The sequence below is a fragment of the Microtus ochrogaster genome, chromosome 26 (assembly GCF_000317375.1).
Source record: "Microtus ochrogaster isolate Prairie Vole_2 chromosome 26, MicOch1.0, whole genome shotgun sequence".
NCBI lineage: Eukaryota > Metazoa > Chordata > Mammalia > Rodentia > Cricetidae > Microtus > Microtus ochrogaster.
The window spans coordinates 806,575-829,180 of record NC_022025.1 but is presented as its reverse complement, the minus strand read 5'-3'; the positions used below and the strand labels follow the sequence as shown (position 1 = coordinate 829,180).

The 22,606-nt window shown below is 39.5% G+C and overlaps 1 protein-coding gene across 16 annotated transcripts in view; it reads right to left on the bottom strand.

The window, feature by feature from the left end:
• Window positions 1-22,606, bottom strand: part of Adam22 (ADAM metallopeptidase domain 22) — a 229,466-nt gene that overhangs the window by 14,864 nt on the left and 191,996 nt on the right. For 3 of the 16 annotated variants that reach the window (XM_026784638.1, XM_026784639.1, XM_026784641.1), the window contains exons 23-31: window positions 21,377-21,545; window positions 19,094-19,208; window positions 17,442-17,532; window positions 13,841-13,858; window positions 8,249-8,356; window positions 5,851-5,951; window positions 5,476-5,542; window positions 3,206-3,316; window positions 1,129-1,215 (exon numbers count right to left, since the gene is read on the bottom strand). In XM_026784638.1, the coding sequence (XP_026640439.1) occupies window positions 1,129-1,215; window positions 3,206-3,316; window positions 5,476-5,542; window positions 5,851-5,951; window positions 8,249-8,356; window positions 13,841-13,858; window positions 17,442-17,532; window positions 19,094-19,208; window positions 21,377-21,545 (867 nt within the window). The other 13 variants (XM_013350415.2, XM_026784644.1, XM_026784647.1 and 10 more) reach the window with 9 other exon arrangements.

Sequence of the window (22,606 nt, the reverse complement as noted above, 5' to 3'; positions counted from 1 at the left end):
TTTTGTGAGCAGGCAGGAGGTATGCTTTCCCTGGGGTATACGCGAAAGCTATGGATCAAAGTAAAATGCGGGGAGGTCTAATCATTTTCTCAAACTATACACAACTAAACTAAACGGTACACTGGAAGAGAAAGTCCACCTGGTGTGGGTGCTGAGAGTTAAACAGACATAGCACATGTCATATCTGTTCAGTGCTGACCCATGTGATGGCAATAAGGAGCATGAAATCTCCAATTGTTCTCGGAAGAGGCAGGGACCAAGGCTCGGTTTCCTGTTTGCATTAGTTTTCCATAAAGTAATTTAATATAAAGTGGACATTTACCTCTAGGTAATCAGCTACATTAAAAAGAGTGGGGGAAGATGACATGGCGAGGCGTCAGAAATGGCCTCTAGTTTGTAGTACACGTTCCAGGGAACTGGGGAGACGGGATAGTTTTAGAATGCGTGAGGCTCTTATTGTTAGTCGGCTGTTTTCTATCTGCTTCCTGCGTTTGAACATGAAAGGCCTCCACTGCTTTGTGGAGGATCTATAGCATGCTCTTCTCAGCACAGCCCAATGCCAGCCAATGGCTCTCCGGGAAGAGAAAGCTAAGCTCACCACATGCTATCACACGAGCAATAATATCTCAGCTGTTTTCCAGTTCGATCAAATCATTGTTTCTGCTTGAAATAAAATTCCAGTTTAATTTCTTTGCAAGTTTTCTTTGAGTTTTTCTATGCACTATGCAGTCTTAATGGTAAGCAGGAAAAATATATTATGGAACGTCTAGATTATGAAAATTAAACTGTTGAGGTTAATAGTGGTTCTTTATTAGTGGGGGGTATGTTTCATGCCCATAGAACACTACATAGCATAGAATGAAGAGAAAGGTACTAAAAAGCTCCAAATGGTGACAGGGACATGCACTGAATGGCAACCCTTTTCAAATGGCTTCATTTGAAACATTCAGAGAAGAACTAGACTCGCTCAGGAAGCCAAATACATCAAAAGGCAGCGAATGAAAGAGGGGCCTTTCCGCCTACAGGAACTTGTGTTAGGAGAAACAAGGGAGAGAGAGCCAGTCACACTACAGTACGTGTATGTGCTGGGAGAGTGTGAAAGGAAGAGAAAATGAATTTATAAAATACCTAAAGTAGGGTCCTTCAGTGTTTTTATTCACATCTTCTACCCACTTAGCTACATTATAGTCTCTTTTGAACCATGGGTTTAAATACCTGCAGAAAGCAATGGAAGGAACAAGAAAGCAGAACAAGATAGAAAATCTGAAAATACACAGCACAAGCTTAGCCACGAAGTTTTCACCCTCCAAATGCAAGTGACTACAGCAGATAAACCAGGATTGACACTGGCCAGGTGACTATGAGGCCGTCTGCACAATGGCATGAAGCTAACGTCAGCTACAAGGCACAAGGCACTCTACAATGTAGTACGACGTCTCGAGGAAAGCCTCTTCTAGTGGTTTTCCACTGGTGGTCAGAAACTCTCTCTTTATCAAAAGGCTCATTAACCCACATCAAAAGCCGCTTCTTTTTCCCAAGCCACTTCTCAGCTGGCTCCTTGGTTTTCAAATAATATTGGTGCATTTCGAAAATATTCAGGGTGACTGCAATTCCAATCTAGTATTTTATTTAGGCACATATAGCCTCAGACAATTTAAAGGAGCCAAGTTCTATTTATAGGCAAGACATGCCTCTTACACGCCCACTGTGTTACTCTCTGTCTGAGGGGTGTTCTCCAGCTGACTTCTGTACGGAACAGAAAGGGTCTGGCCCCGACCCTAGAGTCCCTAAGCACACTCACTGCAGTCCAAGTTGGCCTCCGTGATTTTGAAGCTAGGGTCAGGGATCTAATTGGAGCCCCACAGTTCCGCCCTCCTCTTTGTGCACTCCAGACTAAAATGCTCATGATTGCATGAGGAAACAGCCCTCAGAAGTTGCTTTCCAAAAGAAGGGCAGCCAATGAGTAATGCTAGCATCTCCCTGATGGGCCTGGCAGCAGTGCCCCAGGAAGGCCCTGCAAATCTCAGAGGCAGCAAAACTGGAGGCATAGTGGCTGCTTTCCAAAGGACCCTTTGATTTTTATTATGGAGCCAAGCAAAAACACATCCCCTTAGGATCTGCTCTAATAAAACAACAGTGATTTGACAGTTTCAGCATTGGAAGAATTTGGAGGTTTTACTAGGCTTTCTCTTCTAAAAAGTAGCTCCATGGTACTATCATCAACGAAGATCCAGTTTCTATAAGATTTATTTGAAAACAAATCTGGTGAAATTATAAAACGTACTAATTTTTAGTTAAGATTTATTTCTTTCCTCCATATTTAATTTTTGAGTTATTTATAAATATATTTAAACCAAAACTAATATATTTCCAGTTATATTTAAAATCAGACTATTTCTCCACAGCTTTTTTCTTTATTTTGAGCCATTAAGAAGGTATTCTGTAAAATAAAAATTATGATTCCACCCTGGAAGAAAGGTTCTATTGATTTTTATGCTTATAAGATCATTTCTGCTGCGATACATCTCATTCAGGAAGAACTCACATTAGTTTTGCCTTTAGCCACAACCTTTGCCAACTTGCACTTTTCACAGAGATAGCCAATGAAAATCCGCGTGAACATTTCCACTGGGACTTGAAACAGCAAGAAAAAGTCCAAAAGCAAGTGCAACCGCTGATGACCATCGGGAAAGCTCATGCAGCCGCTGTCAGGGAAACCGCCACCCCGGTGTCCCACAGGCAGGAAGCCACTTCCTGGGGGAGACCTTTGTTCCTTTCACTGGCAATCTCTGAAACTCAAAGGTCAAGGGCTATGGCTGACCCGCAAAAATTCCAAACACATAGCTTGGCTCAGCATGTGATGGACCTTCGCCTCGGTTTCAGATATGTGCTGGAGCGCTGTGGGGACCTGGCACGGTGGCGAGAGCGATGGGCCTTTATCGACTACAATAAACCTGCCTATAGGGCTTCACTTAGCGTGGCGTGTTAGTGCAACATGCAAAAAGAAAAAATAATGCGCTGGACAGGATAGGAGAACCTCTTCGTGTTCTCCAAGATGGAAAGCGGGTGCTGATCGGGTTAGGAGCACCACTGAGCAGATATGGGGGCTCCGCCAAAGATCAAATGACCCTGCTCTCAGCCAAGGAAGGGGCTTTGAGGGGGATTAACGTGGCAGCCCGGAGTGAAGGGGCAAGCGGAGACTGACCTGTGATCCCGACTCCCTGTCTGGGGGCTGGCAGAGCCCCCTGGGCTTATGCCTTGGGATGGGATAGTCTGGGCGAGGGAGTGCCCAGGCTCAGGAGCTTGGGGCTCCCTCCTGTAAAAACACAATATATAATACAAAGTCTAAGCCAAAAAAAATTTATAGCGTGAACAACAGCAAGGAAGATGCAAAAATCTCTGAGTGGGAAACAAGTAGAACCAACAAGGACAGTTAGTGTTTTGTTTTGTTCTCTAATTGATAGAGCATGCTGGGTGGTGAATGTTTTAATCCAGGCCCAAACTGTTCAGCATCCTTTGGGATGATGCGGTTCTAAGGGGGTGGTGAAATAACAGACCTGAAACAGTTCCTGCTACAGAAAAAAAGGATGTGCTTCCGGTGGCCATTCTGCTCCTAGTATAGTCACACAAATGGTGTATTATGTCATCACCAAATGGGATGCCTTCTAGAGAGAAAGTATAAAAAGTTGCTAACCTAATTCTTGATATGTTATGTATCAGAAATTCATATTTTTCAGAAATATGTAAATGTGTATGAGTGTATGGAAGACAGTTCCCATACAAGAAAGTTTCTGGTCATGGACAGTCAGCTTCATAAACTTGGCTCCAATGAATGCATATGAGTCATGCACCCAATCTCAGAAAATTCTGAGAAAGACCGAGAGGTTTCTATTATACTGTAACAGTAAATATTAGAACCTAATTATATCACAGGCAAGATTTCATAAAGCCTATCCCTAATACAATTTTATCGTGTGATATAAATAGAATTTTATACATTTTTAAAATCAACGCCTGCCCTAGAAAACACTATATGAATATTGGTGAACATCAAAGGTTCTCTGGTCCTGACCACATTGCTTTAGTACCTGCTGACCTTTTGTCGTCTCCTTGGGAGCTGTCAAAGTCTAGTCACAGAAATACTGTTCTAGCACTAAAAGTCCACAGAGGAAGTTCCAAAGAACATGTCACAAAATGTACTTGTAATCTTATGAGCAACCGGGATAAGCTGAGGAGCCCTCTTACCAGGTGGCCTCATGCAAAACAAACCAAATAACATTCCAGGAAGAGTTTATCTGCAGTGAGCCCTACAGCACCCAAGCACTTGGGAATGCAGAAGATAAACTCCAGGAGGTTAGTTAGTCATGGTGGAAGTCTATGATGCCATTCTGGACCATGCAATGGTATCACTTGAAACTGCTATTGTTTCTAAGGTAAAAGGATCCTCTAGTAAATGTTGACAAGCCACTTACAAGACAATACCATTCAGGTGGAAGGTCCAAATTTCAGGGCAATGTTTATTATTCCTGGACTGAAAAAGGCAGGGTATATGATGGAGAAGCTAATGTAAGTTTCTAACAAGCAGTTAACAGACACCTGCTACTCAGACTCTTTTGTTCAAAGTAGTCAGAGGTCCTGGGAAGAACTGCAGCCAGAGTGGGGTGTGAGCAGAGATGCCAGGGGACTTGAAACAGCAAGGGCAATCATAATCATGTTTGGGGCACGGTCGGCTGGGAAAAATACCAAGGGTGTGCTTTACCCTATGAAGGGGGTAAAGTTTGTGGGGGCAATGCTTTGCTTGCACTTTCTTAAGTGAAGAAAGAAACACCACCAAAAAATGCATGATGCTTACTTCATAATAAAAGACTTTAAAGGTAACTTTCAACCCCACTAAAAAATATGTCTATCATTTAAAGCAGTTAATGTTGCATTAGTGACAATGAGTCAGATAAAGAGCAAGTTTAGGTAAATGGCCTTTGGGACATCCCCAGGAGGAAAACTTAAAAGGGAAGCTCTTCCCATTAGTCTGAGAGAATGCTTAGATAGCAGCCATGGAGACCTCTGAGTGGTGGCTTCAGACTGTGAGCACGGCACACTTTAATACAGTGAGGATTCACCCTGGGGCTTCCAGAGGAGAGGAAGGGGGGCCCTTTGAGATGGTTGGATACCCAATGATGAGAAAAAAAGACAGCTATTGTAATTCCTTTCAAAGGAAACCAAAACACCACAATGGCAGGTGACTGGAGGAAAAAGCCCGCAGCAAGGGTGATACCCCCACTATCAGTGAATATTGGTATGGGCACAGTTGCGGAGATGCCTATGTAAAAGAGAAAAGCCAAGGTTAATTTTTATAGGGCAAAGAGAATTAAAAAGACAAAACCCAGTCCAGAGGCATGGTAGGTGGTTCTCTGACTATCTGCTTAGTTAACAGTCACAGGGCCTTCGGATGCATTTCCCATTAAATGTACAACTTACTCAGTCGAATTAGATCGAGGTCTAAATCTTTTGCCTCTGATTTTCTTTTTGTTGCCTCCCAGGTTACCTGAAAAAAAAAAAAGATCATTTAAGCTAAATTTTCATACAGATAAATAATTGTTTTATGTATAATTATATGGTACTTCTAATGGGTGTAATTTATAACCAGCATCGCCTCCAAAATACATGGAACTGCATGACCTTCCATTGCTTCCTGCCTACTTAGTGACAATGCCACCATTTCCCACGAAGGAGATTTCAAAGAACAAAACAAACAGCTCTTTGTTGGGAGAAGAGCTGAACGGCTTATGGGGAAGAATACATCTTTACAGGGCCCCAGAAGCCAGATCTTAGATTCTGAACGCTGGTCACTACCTTGCCAGGAGTTACTTCGAGGTCTGCCATTTTCACAGATGTCTGAAATATGTTTTGTGTCTGGAATCCTTTCACTCCAGGAATGAGAGAGCCCGTTTGACCTGAAAGCAGAAGCATTTACATATTGTTCAAAAATATAATCAGATAAATGTTTTGGAATCACTAAGCAAAATTTGTAAGCATTACTGTGCACTAAATAGAACAAATCAATAAAAAAAATCTGAAATGAAAGAATGAAGAAAACATGAACGTCTTCATGAAGAAGGCAGAATTACACAACATTCAATTTAAGAAAAGTCAAATACAATGGAACCCCATTACAATAGTCATAAATGGAAAAGCAGCGGGATATAATGCAAGCCAATTTACATTCCCCAGAACACAGCAACCACAGAGCAAATTCAGCAAGTATTGCAGTCACATAACCCCAGCAGCAGGGTTATAATGGGGTCCCACCATAGATGTTTCTTAATTGTAAAGCAATGATTTTCATTCAAATATTATGAGAACATGGACTTTTAAGAGATCACATAAAATGTGCCCAACTGAACCTGGCTCACTTTATGAAAGTAATACACAAATTTAAATTAATGAAATTATCATCGGAGAGTTGGTATTTTTCCACATAAATATGTCCCCAATGAATATAATGTATGCCAGTTAACTGTCCAATGACTGAACTGAATCAGATCTTTATCATGGAGATGTCTCTCACAAAGCCCATGCACCATTGAGCCCTTCCGCTATTTGTATCCTAGTATTACTAAACGAATTAACTGTAAGAATCAAAATTAATGCACCTACCTTACACCATAAAATAAAACTTTTATGACATTTCATAATGAAAGGAATGTGACGAACCTTGTCTGGAGCCTAATAATTTGATATGGTTTTGACTGATCAGAACCTAGTGCACTGTTTCCCAAAATCTGGGAGCCAGTCCTGAGCATTGGAAAGCTTTTTATCAGAGACTGTAGGGACAGCGCTAGCTTAAGCCACTCCCCTACGATCACTCTGGTTAGTTCCTAATAACGTCAGTTTGAAAGGGAATCCTCTGACTGAAAGCAAACAGAACTTGGTACAGTGAAAACATACACACTACTCTCCGAATCACAAAGTCACTCTTATTTTGTATGAAAGGCCAATGAATGGTTCAGAAACCCACTGATTTCTCTACTCTTTACTGTTATTTAATTTAAAATTCTATATTTGACCAAGCAAATATTTGTATCAGAAAATGCTAGTAGGTCCCCAGTCATCCTCTCTCAGCTGACAAGTCCTCAAGAATAAATGAAAAGTCATTTCTGACTCTGTAAAGTGTACATTACCATGTATGCTTCCAGGCTCAAAACCAGCACGACTTTTGCTTTGAGTTCGGTTATCTAAGGAAATGTGCCTAAGGAAGGTCCTAGTGACTAACGTTTCTGGGTTCGTGTTCAGTGCCTATAAGGTCTGAACAGCAATGCAGATTGCTCTAAGGACCATCCACTCAGACTGTCAGGAGAGGCCATGTTCCCTCTCGGTGAATGAGTTCCTCAGTCTACAGGTAGTATGTGTGCTCAGTGCTACGAGAGGGCCATCTGAAACGCTGCCGCTATCCTTGAAACCTCCATGGAAACTTAAAGCCTGTTTTCTACAACGATATCTTAGTTCCCTTTAGGTGAAGGTAGATCCCACCCTGTGACATCCTGCTTAGTTCTTCTAGTTCTCAGTTCATCCTGTCAACTGATTATAAAGCAAACTGAATGTTTAAAGGTGTCATACATCTTAAGATGCTAGAACAAGAATATATCATTAGAGTTTGAGACATAAATAATACTGTAATGCTACCTATACTTAATTCTTCAACTAAGATAAAAGTTATAAAGTCTACAAATAACCATTCCAGAAAAAAATCATAATATTAAAATAGATGATTCACAGAGAAGCAATCATTTTTTTCACAGCAAGCTTAGCTTTGAAATACACAAAGTTAAAAACTATTCAATGCAGCACTTATATTACTAATGATCTTAATTGCCTTTATTGAAGCATGACAGTACCCTTTTTCTTTGACTACCAAACATGACATAAAGCTCACCATTTAAAAATATTTTCAAATATTATGTTTGGCTTCTTAAGCCATGTGTAATATGGCAGGGAAAACCCAGGGTTTCTACATGGATTTAGAGTTGTTGCATTTTGTTTTCCATTTTGTAGCCTGATTTTTCCACACAAAGTTGTTCTGAGCATATGGCATTTTGAAGTGGAGTAATCAAAGAACAAGGGATACTATTTTAACATTCAAGAAAGAAGGAAGAAGTAACCAAACCTGCTGCAAAATAATGAAATGTTCTGACTAATGGAATAATGTGTGATGGAACAGGTGGAAATCTGAAAATGCGACAGAAAGGCAGACCTCTTCTTAGAACTAGATGCTGAGTTTGTGCTGACTCCGGGAGGAATGTCGCTATAAAAAGAGTCGCCATCTCCAGGCTTTTTTACATAATCTCCCTGGGGTAACTGTCTAAGGCATAATAAACATTTCAGAGTCAGAAAACAAGACACACACATGAACACAGACATATACAAATATCACTTCAGGAAAAAGAGAGGTAGGGATAATGGTCTACATGATCAAATCTATAACATGAGATTATTAATAAATGCGACAAGTTCAACTCATTCTAGCTGCCGAGGTCAGAAATGTAATCATGAAGTCTAGGCAGGCTGGACGAATAAAGCCTTGTTTTCGGAGAAATATGGAACGATGAGTTATTGTCAACGCAACATCACCCTACCTGGAGATGTTAACTGCAATAACTTTTTCCTTTTAAAAATTGATGTTGAAGATCTGTTTAGACATTCCTTGCTCAAATAAAGCAGGCTTTTTTCAAATGTGGTGAATAAATTATTCATGATTTGAAATATATGACGACTATAACCTTGTCTTAGTTTTAAAAGATTGGATTGCTTTCTATAATTAAGTCCAAATAAAACCTCATTCGAATTTGGTGTTCAGTTTGCACCTTCATTATTTAAAGAAAATTTGAGCCCGAAGTTTGAATCAAAGCAGTAATTTTATATCAGACGGTAGACTGTGTAAAGGAACGTAACTTAGCAAGAGGAAGAAAGAGTTGAAAAGTAGCCGAGCTTCTCGGGAGACTATGGAAGGTATCTGTGACAGATGGTGGTGACACTGCCTAGCTCCACCACAGCAGGAGGGGAGGAAGATAGGGGCATCTGCTTAGCCGCCGCCGGTGCAGGACTGAAGCCTCTTGTCTCATTCTGAATGAGCTAAGACAGCAACAGTCTCCCTCTCTCTTGTAAGGGAACTGGAAAGACACAAAATACCCCAGACGACTCTGCCCACAGCCAGTGCAGCCATTTAGTGTGTGGCCTCAAAGAACCAAATGCCTCCGAATCATGACTAGTTTCACTCGTGCTGTAGGTGGAGATGTCAAAAGCTAGGGATGGGCTAAGAATTTCAAACAGGTGTATGTCAGTAAGTCTCCAGCAAAAGCATATACTCCCTAAGTCCCTTTCAATTCAGGTTCGTTTAATTACCGTGACTGTTTACAGATACTGTTTTAACCGTCAGAAACCCTTTCAGATGTCCCCTGGCTTATTTTGATTCCTATATCATTGAAATTATTTAAAAATACTTAGCTGTTTCTGACTGAAATCCTCTCCTAGATTATTTAGACAGCTCATATATTACAAATCAGAAAAAGATTGTCCGGTGAATGTAAATAAAGCATGTATTTTAAGTTTAATTTGTGTGTCCTTATCTAGTTCTCCATACACTAAGGAAAACTTTCTTACTAAACTAATTTCTAAAGCTAGCTCCACGCTTGATGGATACAGGTTCCAGCAAAAATAAAGGAATCAGTCCGGGAGTTAGAACAGTTTCAGTTTAATGAATGGGGTTCTAGGGTGCTTCTCCTTTTATCTCCTGGGCCACACTGGATTCTTACCAACTTCACTGTAAACATCTCTAGAATGCACATAATCAATCCCTTCTACAGTGTTTATTACATCCTAGCAGAATGCTACTTCCTGCCTTAGTGAGGAGAGTCCCAGGTTCCTGCCATCAATACAACAGTTCATCATTTGCTAAGAAAAATCATGGAAAGCCAACTAGATGAGTGCCTTAAAAATTTTAATTGAACTTCTTTTTTTCCTAATTGTTTTCTCTTTTATGGCTTTTGTCTTAAAATTTGAGTGTTTTTATATTACTCCCAATTTGGATCCTGAAAGTAATTATTTGGACTGACTAAGCCGTAGGTTTTCAAATGGGAATTTTTCTTTATTTTTATTACACTATATGAAATATTTTAGATACACATTTCTGCAAATAATTAAGAAAAGAAAAAATGCTTTGTAACTGAATTCATTTTTTTTAAAAATCAACCTTTCCTACATTAGTTACAAAGTGTCATTTTTTTTCTCTATCTACAACCTCTTAGTTGAACTGATGCATCTTATTAAATAACATTGTTTAAGGAATTTCTATTTGTTAGCACAAAGATCAACACCCATAACTTGATTTTGGACAGACTATGCAAATGATAATTATCATTTTCCCACATCTACAATTTATAAGCTTAGTGACTATTTTTATTCTATTTCAGATAACAATATGTTCATAATTATAAAGTAGTTAGTACTGAGCCCTATAAATTTAAACATCAAAAAAGTTTTTTTTTTCTGTTTTGTTTTGCAATAACCCCAAAACCTTTAGATAAATGGTTGCTCTGATTATGAGAGAAATGTGACCTTCCTAAGAGGACCTATTGAGCAGTGATATTTATACCATCAATCCATATACACACTCAAAATTAGAAAACGGAAGGCTGGGGGGGGGGTGTCCAGGTCATAACCTCAGTGTGAAGGCCACATTTCTCCTGTCCCTGCTTAGTGCCTGGGCTGTCTCTTACAGGATTTGTTAGTTACTCCCTTGTTTTAAAAAATACTGTTAAGTTATACCAACTCATGTTGACAGATGCATGAATATCACTGAAATATGAAGAATGCAAAAGAAAAAAGTCAAAAGCGGTTTGGGAAAGAAAAGGTGGGGAGCTCACAAAAAGAAAACAAATGGATAAAACAGATGAGAGATAAAGAAAGGAGGGAGGAGAGATTCTGCTGAAGGTGAAACCCCAGAGCAGAAGGGTGGGGTCTAACGATCACACACCTCACTAGCCACAGTGATGTGTGTTCATTTCAAACAAAGGGAAAGGATTTCCACCAAATGTAGATGGTTTATAAATTTAAGTCCATCCAATATTCCTTATTCTGCTTGTATCTGCAAACTCGAATGAAAATTAAAATTTAGGTTCTTGCTGTCAACCATACAGCTGTCATGGTCTATGAGATTATCCCTCAAGGCCAATAATTTTGACTGGGAAAAGGAAGAGGTTTTCTGTCCTCGGACTTTTAAGGAAAAAAGCAAGTAATCTTTGCAATGACTCAGTATCTAAGGCTTCCCTGTGGCTCTGTGGTTCCGTGGTTCGTGGCCTCCCCGGGACGCCACCAGAGGACGTGAACTACTGTAATAATATACGCGTGGGGGTTCACTCCCATTAGGTCCCAATGTGCGGCTTCTATTTTTATTGTTGTTGTTCAGTAGGAAGTTTGCTATCCGATTCATTTATTGAACTGCTTGGCTAGCTTCTCTAAAATTTTGGACATTAGGCCCAATTTGGCATTTCTGGGCCATTTCTATGTTAATAGTCATCTGGCAAATGCCCATATATTTAATATTGCTTGAAGCACTAAATGCCAAAGCAAAACCTCATGTTTTATCAGCCAGAAAGGAGTGTGTGGGCCGCAGCTGGGCTGGTGACTCCCGCAGTCCTCCCCCTAGACCAGCACGTTAAGGGTTACAGAGAACTCAGACTTCACAGCTGGGAGACAGTAGTCATTTCCCCACACCACACAAGAGCAGATCAACACTACCTCCTTGTCAATGGGCTTCCCACCAGAGAATCGCAAAGGCAATCCTAATTTAAAGGTAAAGATGACATCAAGTTCTTGGCTTTAGTGCCTGCATCTTTGGAACTAGATGGGTCTTTCTTTGACTATCTGTGGATAATACTATAGGACTGAAAATGTGCTGATGTACGCTGTGTCTGTTTGCCCACCCATTTCCCCTCTACTCATTAAAGTGCATCACCTAAAAGAACCCTAAAGAGACTTCCATGCATAACTTCTTGATCTAACATCCACCCTTTGCTGCTCTCTAGAGAGAACTATTGCACAGAACTAATATTATCAGCCATGGACAAGAAGGTAAAGTTTTGTTGACCTATAACAAAATATTTAAAAGAAACTTCTCTGAAGATGGACAAACTCCCCAGACACAGACTGGATTTCAGAAGAGTTGTCCTATCTGTGAAACAAAGGCTGTAGCACCAGGAGATGTCAAATTACATCAGACAAAAAAAGGATAGTGAGAGTGTGAACATGTTTTTAACTATGCATGTGTTTAGTCAGAATACTAAATTGGTATATGCTTTTAAATGTCCATCCTTTTTGCATGGCAGGCAGTTTCCGTGCTCTGGAGAACATCCATACAGTAGCTTGGAGCACGGGTTTAGCTTTGTTGATGTCATGCATCTGCGGAATGTTCTTCCCTTTCTGTGTATCCGGCAGTATTAAATTAATCATAGTTTCACTTAGTTCCTATAGAAACGGTTCTGAAATCATCACATCGTAATCTCATCAATTTAATTTTCTGTGAATAAATTCACAAATCTTAGATTTCTGATATGATTAGGAAACTTTTACCCACAGGAAACCTAAACAGGCCCTGCTTTCTTCATCTGCTTCAATTCTCATGAGTTCAAGACATGTCACAAAGAACCCCAGCTGTGTTAAAACTTTAATAATTTTGTTTAAGTTTAACTCTTTCTAATAATGAGTTTATTAAACCAAAGGACAGATGTCTAATGTTAGGATTATTGTAGATAGTTTTCGATCTAAGTTATGATCAGGATTTCAGTTGATACCTTTGGATATCATGTAGAGTCACAAAGAGTCTGTAGACATTTAAAACTAAAGCCTTATAGAGTGCAAATTGTAAAATAAAGGAAATAGAAGAATAAAGATTAAAATTTCGTTTTCTGAAACAAAATAAGTCTTGTGGTCAGAATCTGCAAAGGTCTAACTATATATATCATATCTATTCCTAAGGTGACATGGGCACTCAATGGGACAGGAAAAATTAAGCAGGAATCCTTACAACTACTCTGAACCCAGAAATAAGTAGTCTACGTGCAACACCTGGTGTGGGCTCATCTGTTTCCAAGATAATATTTTAGTTTCGGGTACCAACAGCGAGTAGAATTAATCATTTTTGAAATGTGAGAAGTGAAATGTCTACCTCAATACTGGGGCAACTTAGACAAAACCAGAAATTTCTATTTAAGAAGAAATTATGACCTCTGCCTCTTTTACAGTTTGCTAAATGGAGATCTTCAGGTGAAGTAAATAGGTGATTGACTTTCCCTATATTCTTTATGTAATAATAGCACAGGAGGCTCAACGGGGCAGAGATTCTAACCATGCAAATTTCCTCCTTAGCTACCTTTATGATTACCAAGTCATATAAAAATATTTTATTTTATAAAGAACACTGCGGAACATCCCTTAATAGGAACAAGTGCTAAATCTTGTAACTTATGAAAGTTATCACTACAACAGTAACAAAAATCATTTCCCTCAGACTATTAGGAATAAAAGCATTATAAACATGAAGGAAAGCCAATAAACCAATGTAAACAAACATGACAACTTAACATAAAAGTTTGTTTTTGATGAGAAAAATCTATTTCTATATACACATTGCTATCAAAAATAATTTTAATTATCATTTTAAAATCATAAGTGATCAAGGTTATTATTACACAAAACACAAAGATGCACTTGAAACTGCATGTATGAATTTCAACAGAGATACAAAGGGTCAGACTTTCCAGTCATCTTTTCAGATCACTGCCACACATACCTCTGTTCTCTATAGTTTCTGCTCACAGACAGAAGAAAGGAAAAAAAAAGAGCATTAGTTCTCGCCAGAGGCACACGAGCATAGCATTAAACACAAAACCCCAGCATTCACCAAACCTTCTTACATAGAGAAATTCAAATTGCAAAATTAAGATGAGAAATATACACAAAATTTTACTTTATCATATAAGGAGAGAGGATACCAAAGGGTTAGTGACGATATTGTCCAACAATTGCCATTTTAATTTATTATTTATTTATCTTAAAATTTACTTTTAATTTAAGTATACTTGTTTTGCCTGCATGTATGTGTCTATTCTATATGTGTGCTTAATGCCCTTGGAGGACAGATGATAATACATAATCTCCCATAACCGGAGGTTGTAACACACCATGTATGTGCTTAGAACCAAACCTGGTCTTAGGCAAGAGCAGCAAAAAGCATAAGTTAGGTTGTAATCATTAAATGGTAACTGTCTTCTCAATATCAGTTTTATTGTGCCTGCCAGATATTTAATAATTATCTAGAGTCAATACGGTTGTTTTTGGAATTAAATTTATCTATTTTACTTTATGTGTATGGGCGTTTTGCCTGCTTGTGTTTATGCGCCATGTGCATGCAGTGCCTGCAGAAGCCAGTAGAGGGTGTCAGATTCCCTGGGACTGAGAATTAGAAATGGGTCCTGTGGAAGAGCAACTAAGGCTCTTAACCACTAAGTCATCTCTCCAGCCTTGTCAATTCTACTTTAAATATAGGTTTTCATATAATAGATAATAGATAGATAGATAGATAGATAGATAGATAGATAGATAGATAGATAGATAGATAGATGGATAGATGGATGATAGATAGATGCACATATAGAGATGATAAATAAAGACAGATGCATATATAGAGATAGATAGATAGATAGATAGATAGATAGATAGATAGATAGATAGATAGATAGATAGATAGGTGATAGACAGATGGTAGATATATATAGATGATTAAATGTTAAATGTTGATTTAAATGGCAAAATTAATCAAATTGTTTACATAAGTTAGCTACATTTTTCATGGAATCAAGTCAGCCAGGGATACTATCTTAAACAAGATCCTATCTTAAACAAGAAAGCAAAGCAAATCCATGTATCCTGAATACTTTGAAAAACTCTAAAACTTGGGTCTTAGGTTCAAATCATGCCTAAGAAGGATACTACAGTATGAACAAGATCTGTCTTTTTTCTTAATCAATCTGCAAAGTACATTTAAAAATATACATTTAAAAATGCTAAAAAGACAAAATGTAAACTCACTGAAGAAAACAGGTAATTTCTACAAAGGTAATTTCACTAGCAATAAGTATGTTTTCATTACATATTTTTTGATCTGTACCTTTTCCCAGGACTATAAAAATTAAATATCCATCTATAATTGTATAAGTGGTAGAAATCTATAATTCTAGAACCATTTTCATGGAACCAAATAAAATTATCGAGGTATAATGAAACAGCGATAATTGTGATAAGCATATGTATGTGCATCCTACATCAAAGAAGTTGAGAACAGAGCTCATTTTCCTGTCGCATGAAGAAAGGCCTCCCCTCCAGACATATAACTTCATGAGTGCGTGAATTACACCTTGAAATAAAGGGAGCACTGGCTAACAGGGTGAAGCCTGTGTAATGGGGCCAGCGCCTTCTCTAGGCTATCCCATGCTCATGAGCCACACTATCTAACCAGCCTGTGGTTTTGTGATACAGCCATCTATAAGTGGCTTCCTGAATTTTAGTTATGGCAGCATACAAACAGTGAAATAATTGCTCTCCATTTTCAGTAAAACACTTGCAGGGTTTTAGTTTTACAAACTTAAAGGTGTCTCCTTGATTTGGTTTCAGACGACAATCATATTGCTCATTGTGAGCAGGTAACTACTCCAAATGTTCTTCAAATATAATAATTCACAGAACAAAGATCAGTTTAAAAAGGACACAGAGTAAATTCTAAATTTAAAACCTTTTAAAAGTTGTATTTGTTTGTGTGTATGTGTGTGTACGTGCGTGAGTGTACTGTATATGCACATGAGTACAGAGTCTGTAGAAGCCAGGAGAGGTTGTCAAATCCCCTGATGCTGGAAATAGAAGTAGTTTTGAGTCATCTAATGTGGGTGTTGGGAACTGCACTCTGTAAGAGCAGTATGTATTCGTAACTGCTGAGCCATCTTTCTGTCCCCAGATCTAAACTATTTTAATTCCCAGTTTCGGATCCACATTTGATGCATGATGATGCTATGAAATGAGGTGAACATCTAGAATGCAGGCTTTCCAAAGGAAGAGCCCAGGATGGGGCGCTGAATGGACTTCACCAGAGGTATTAGGTTGAAATATTAAAGAGAGCTGCTATAGTTTGGATCTGGATGTCCCCAAAAGCTGTGTGCTGACGTGTGGTCCCCACGGAGCAGTGCTTGAAATCGGGGTCTTTAGAATGTACTTATGGATTCACAGCCCAATAGCTCAGGGGGCAGAGGGCTTGATATGGTGGTGAGCTCTTTGTCTGGCGAGCCCCTTTCCTCCACCACGTGATCCCCGCCACGCTCTTCTGCCTCGGCACTGGCCCAAAGCAACAGAGTCACGTGATGACGGGAACCTCTCAACCGTAAGCCATAGAGAACCTTTCTCAGGTATTTGCCCTGACAATAAAAACCTAACTCAAGAATGAAAGGTTTACACTACATTTAAGCCATGACATTAAATAGTTATTAGAATACTAAAAAAAAATTCACATTATGAGTCTTCATAAGGGAAATTTAAAGAACTAGACATATAAATGTTTGGAATCAATCACTTAGCAAATGTCTGAGGCTACTAAATATTCAAAAGCAGATTACTCTCAACTTTTAAAAATTAAGACAATTATTTAACAAATTTTGAATTAGAATAGAATTGAATTGAATTGAAGAGGGAGTTAGGTATCTGAATTTTGCAGATGAAACTGAGTCTCACAGAGTCTGCTCCTCACAGGAAGAAACTCACACTTATCGATGGCTGACAGGACAAAGGGCTCTGCTCTGGATGTGATGCATGATGCTGTATACATTCACTCACAGTTAAGACTGAGTCACTTCAGTGACCTTAAAACAACATTCAATGTTGTCCAAATAGGAAAAGAGTTGTTTCAAAACCTAAAATGTGATGAATTATCATTACTTCTAACCATACTAAGGGTGGGTAATCTCTGATTGCTGGACCAGACTGATGCTCAATACAAATACAGAGGTAACAATATACAACCTTCCAGTTAACATTTAATCATGGGCGTGCGTGCGTGCGTGTGTGTGTGTGTATGTGCGTGTGTGTGTGTGTGTGCGTGTGTGTGTGTGTGTGCGCGTGCGCGTACAAATGTGAGTGCAGATACCTACGGAGGCTAGAAGATAGTGTCAGATCCCCTGGAACTAGAGGCACTTGGAATTATGAACCACCCGAGATGGTTACTGGAAATCAAAACTGAGTCCTCTGCAAGAGCCAGTGGTATTTCCAACCCCCACGCCACGTCTCTAGCCCCTAATCAAAATACTTTAAAGTAAATTTTTATAGTAATAATACTGAAAACTTTGACTTACTTATAACCCCAGGCAGTTATTCCTAATATGAGGGCCAGCACTAAAATGGTGCCAGCAATTATTCCTATTATGATATTAGTGCCAGCAACACCTAGAAGGGAAAACAAGGAAGAAAATCAGTGACATGAGTAACTCTCGCACGAGCAGTATCATCTGAATAACTCTCGCACGAGCAGAATCATCTGAGTAACTATATCACGAGCAGTATCATCTGAGTAACTATCGCACAAGCAGTATCATCTGAGTAACTCTCACACGAGCAGAATCATCTGAGTAACTATTGCACGAGCAGTATCATCTGAGTAAGTTTCGCACGAGCAGTATCATCTGATTCATGAAAGGCGCTGGTCTTTTTACCTAAGACTCAGCATGCATGCCCACCCTCCCTGGTCCTCCAGAGATTTAAACAGGGAGCAATGAACTCGTGGTGACTACTTCTAAGTCACGTCTCCTGGAAACCCCTGAGATCCAGGCACTACTACCGCACTGACCTGGGGAGCAAGAGCCATGTGACCATTCACCATCACTACCTGAGGGCATCTGGGGCCTCGTTAAAGTCGTGTCACTAAGATTTCAAACCTGCACAGATGACTCAGATGAGTGCCTTTGTTTGTTCTTAGCCTTGGGAGATGAGCGGACATTGGGAATTGAGCATGATTCCATGCAAAGGGAGCCACAAGAAAGAAATGGCATTACTGTTTAAGGGGAAATTTTATCTCTGAAGTGTGGACTCTTTAACTCCCTACACTTAATTTCCTCTTTTATTCTTTAGCCAATGAAGTGTTTAGGACCCCCCAATCCCTGCCTCCTGTCATGTCTGACCCATATCCTCAATCCTTGTCATCTTGGACAGTTACATTGCTTTCAGGCTTCTCATAGTTTAGACTATGAGACACTAGAACAAAGAACAGTTTTTAAAAGCTTAAAAATCAACTCATTTTTTATTCAGTTCAAAAATATATAATTATCCATTAAAATTAAATACTTTACTTTTATTATTTTATTTTATGTGTACTAGTGTCTTGCCTGTATGTACACAGCATGTGCATGCCTGGGGCATGAGGTGAGAAGTCTGGGGCCAGTTCTCCTGGAACTGGACTTAATGGATAGTTGTAACCCATCATGTGGGCACTGAGAGCTGAACCTGGGTCCTCTGCAAGAGTCACAAGTGTTCTTAACCACTCCGACACCAGTCTACTTTCTCAACTTCAAAGAAATGTTAGGAAATGAAAACACAAGAAAAAAGGCGTGAAAGTTGGGTGAGAACTCGATAGGAACAAGGAGGGGGTTTCTGGGAGTGAGGGGGGATGGGGGAGTGTGGGAGGGACGAGCGTGGCAGTGTCCTGTATACGTGCGTGAAATTATCAAGGAATAAATTGATTAAAAGATGCTAGGGTGTGTTCATAGCCTTAGGTAATTACAATACTTGAAAAGTCTCTGCAGTAGGACAGAATAAGGTGAAGTCAGTAGGCAAAATTATACTCAGAGTGACAAATCTTTATACTTTAATAAAAATGATTGGTCTCACAAAGTAGACTTCTCCCCTCATTATGTAAGTACCATTTATTTTTGAGTTATGCTAAAAACCTCAAATACAAATGTCCATAGAGAAAATTCCTCTTCAGTTTATGGAAAGATGTTATGATACCTACCGTTGCCAGACAGGGTGATGCCAGTCTTTGCATCATCATTGTGAGGAAAGTGGGTGCTGCAGTCGGCACCTGTCCAGTGCCTGTTGCACACGCACTTGAGCTCATTGCTGCAAACCTAAAACCCAAAGGTGAGCCGGCAGAAACGTCAGTTCTCTGTCACATGGAAGCAAGTAATCCGTACTCATAACAACTACACCCGGGCTTTGATGGTATCCAGAAAGAATAGCTCCATCCTGATTTTAGCTTCTTGCCATACATATGGTTGAGTTACTACAATTTATTTATTTATTTGTTTGTTTATTTATTTATTTTGGTTTTTCGAGACAGGGTTTCTCTGTGGCTTTGGAGCCTGTCCTGGAACTAGCTCTTGTAGACCAGGCTGGCCTCGAACTCACAGAGATCCGCCTGCCTCTGCCTCCCGAGTGCTGGGATTAAAGGCGTGCGCCACCACCGCCCGGCTGTTGCTACAATTTAAGAACATGTAGAGGAGTGGTAAGGCGACTCAATGGTTATAACACTTGCTATGGAAGCCTCATAACCTCAGTCAACCCCAGGACTGCACGAATAGGAAAGAACTGACTCCTTCATCAATGGTTATAACACTTGCTATGGAAGCCTCATAACCTCAGTCAACCCCAGGACTGCACGAATAGGAAAGAACTGACTCCTTCAAGATGTTATCTGATACCACATATCTCATGGCATACATCTGCACATACCCACGCACGTACCATATACACAAATAATAAATAAAATACTTTTGATTATATAGGATAGTACCTTTTATAACACATGATTATTATAAATTATTTTTATGCTATATATACTACTTACATTATCTTATTCTTATTAATCCCTTAAACTAAGCATTACTAGATAAACCATATTTTCTTTTAGCGTGTATTTAAAATTCACTAGGAGGAAGACAAAAATGTGATTCATGACACAAGAATCTTCCCCGAGATTCTTTGGTCCCACAAGAACTACTTCCCCGAGTCCTCCTAGTCCTTACAGGAAGGAGAGAAAACACCCCTCTTAGGTTACAGGAGCGGAGCTATGCAATTATGTGCATTCTCCTTCTTATGTGCCATACGATACAACTGGTTACTTCCCAAAGTAAATTCTAAAGTAAAGAGACCCTTTGACTGTCAGCCCAAGCATAGCTCCCAAAGACATTTGATATCCATCGTATGGAATGATCAGGACTAAAAGCTTCAAATTGGCAAACAGGGTCCTTTGCCTCAACTGGATAATACACACAATTCAATCAAAGAGTCTGTAATGCCAGCAAAAAGAAAATCCCAGCACATGCTAACAAAAAAAGAATCAAGACACCCGATAGTAAAGAGGAATTCCTGATGAAATGAGAAAACTGGATATATTTATGGAGGGTTCATTTGGGGGGACTGGTGTTTGGCTTATAATGTAAATATGCTAGCCGATACACAATTCTGGAAGAACAGAATTAAAATGTCAAAAGTACCACTCTGTCTGTTCATCTATGAGCAGCACGTTCGCTGAAGACTGCTATTTCTTTGAGCCTTGGCTGTCATCTCTGGTGTGGCTACAGCGGTTATTTATGGTCAGTGCTGACTCGGCTGTACCCGGATGACCTAAGTAGTTAAATATTTGGCTCGCTCTTCTTTTCTCACGCCTCACATTACAGCTGGGTAGCTTGTTCTTCCTGTGGGGCTACTAGCAGTGGGAGCAGGGGCTGTCTCTGACTCTTTTGCCAGCTTTTTGGGGCCCTTTTCTTCATACTGGGTCACCTTGACTAACCTTAATATAAAAGGGAGGTGCTTAGTCTTACTGCAACTTGATATGCCATGTTTTGTTGATATCTGTGGAAGTCTGCCCTTTTCTGAATAGAAACGAAGGAGGAGTGGATGGGAGGCCAGAGTGGGTTGGGGGAGGAACTAGAAGGCAAGGAATGAGACACTGCAGTCAAGATATTAAAAAAAAGCTAACAATAAAAAAAGATTTAAATTCCATTATAGTTTGCTAAAATCCTCTCACAGAAAACCTGTCATTACTCTGTATGACGTCCTCTTAGCATAAAAGAGGAAGACTGAAGAAACTGATTAGGAAAATTGCGAGTTTTCTTATTGCTGGACTTTCTCGATTATACAACAAAAACATTCAAGTAGCTTTGATGAAGTTAGCGTTCACGTGCCAACCAGAAACGTGGATAACCACGCTGTCCATCCTGAAGGAGATTACAGGATTCCACCTGCCTCTGTAAGGAGGAAATGGGTGGTTGCCAAGGCGAGGCTCGACACTCACCCCGTTTCCCGAGCAAACGGTGCCTGCTTTACTGCTCAAGCAAGTGCTGAAGTTGAAGGAGGCCACAGAAAGACACCGATGCTCCAGACACATCATCTGAGGGCCGCAGGGCGTCCCGTCCTCCACGTAGCCAAGGTCAACATCTTCTTCAAGTTTAACATGCCCGCCACTGACAATAAATTGGAAGCAAGGAAGAAAACAGGGTTCTATTAATTCACATTCATCTTGAGTATAAAAAAAAGCAGGAAATACTCCTTCTCTGGTCTTCTATTTATGATTTCATAAAAACCTATAGTCAAAGGGCGTTTAAATTACTTTTTCTTTTGTTTCACTGAGATAGGATTTCATGTAGCCCAGGCTGGCATCAAACTCTTAATGTAAACAAAACCAGCCTGAACTTTAGCTCCTCCAACCTCCGCTTCCATGTGCCAAGGTTACAGGCATACACCATCACACCCAGAAATATCTTAAAGGTGTAAGAAGTAATAGAAACTTTTGATCTAACTCTTTTCAGGGATAAATGTATTATCTCTGAATTTAAACAAAATTTAATTTAAAATTAATTAAATTAGTTAAAGAAAAATAAATTAATTTAAAATGTAATTTAAAATTGAACATAATTTGTACAAAATTATCACAGTAAGGGTCATAACTGAGCTAGCTTTATTATTTTTCCTTGCATGCCATATGCAAGTCTAATCGCTTTACTACATAGGCGTCAAGATTTCAAATGTGTTTCAAATAAGAATTGGAATTGGATTTGATTTACAATGCTCCCCAGAACTGTATATGTGCAAATTCTATTTGGAATTGCTGAAACCACTGTAGCTACTGCTCATTATAGAACGCTCACATGTTTTCTCTTAGAATAATTAAATAGCAACAAGAGCTGAAAGTATATAAGCATAACTAATATTTTCATATGATACCTTGCCAACACTAGCACAAAAATTTCCATATTAATTTTTATCAAAATTATTGTGCATGTGTAACCAAATGCATGAACTGGTGCTTTTGTGTCCATGTTTTCATTCATGTGTTTGTACACGTGTGACTGTGTATGCATGTGTGTATGGATGTGTACATGTGTGGAGGTCAGAAGTCAATGCTCAGTGTCTTTCTCAACTGCTCTGAGCAAGGGTGTCCTCACTCAAGGTGGAGCTCACAAGGGTGACTCACAAGGGTGTCCTCACTCAAGGTGGAGCTCACAAGGGTGGCTCACAAGGGTGT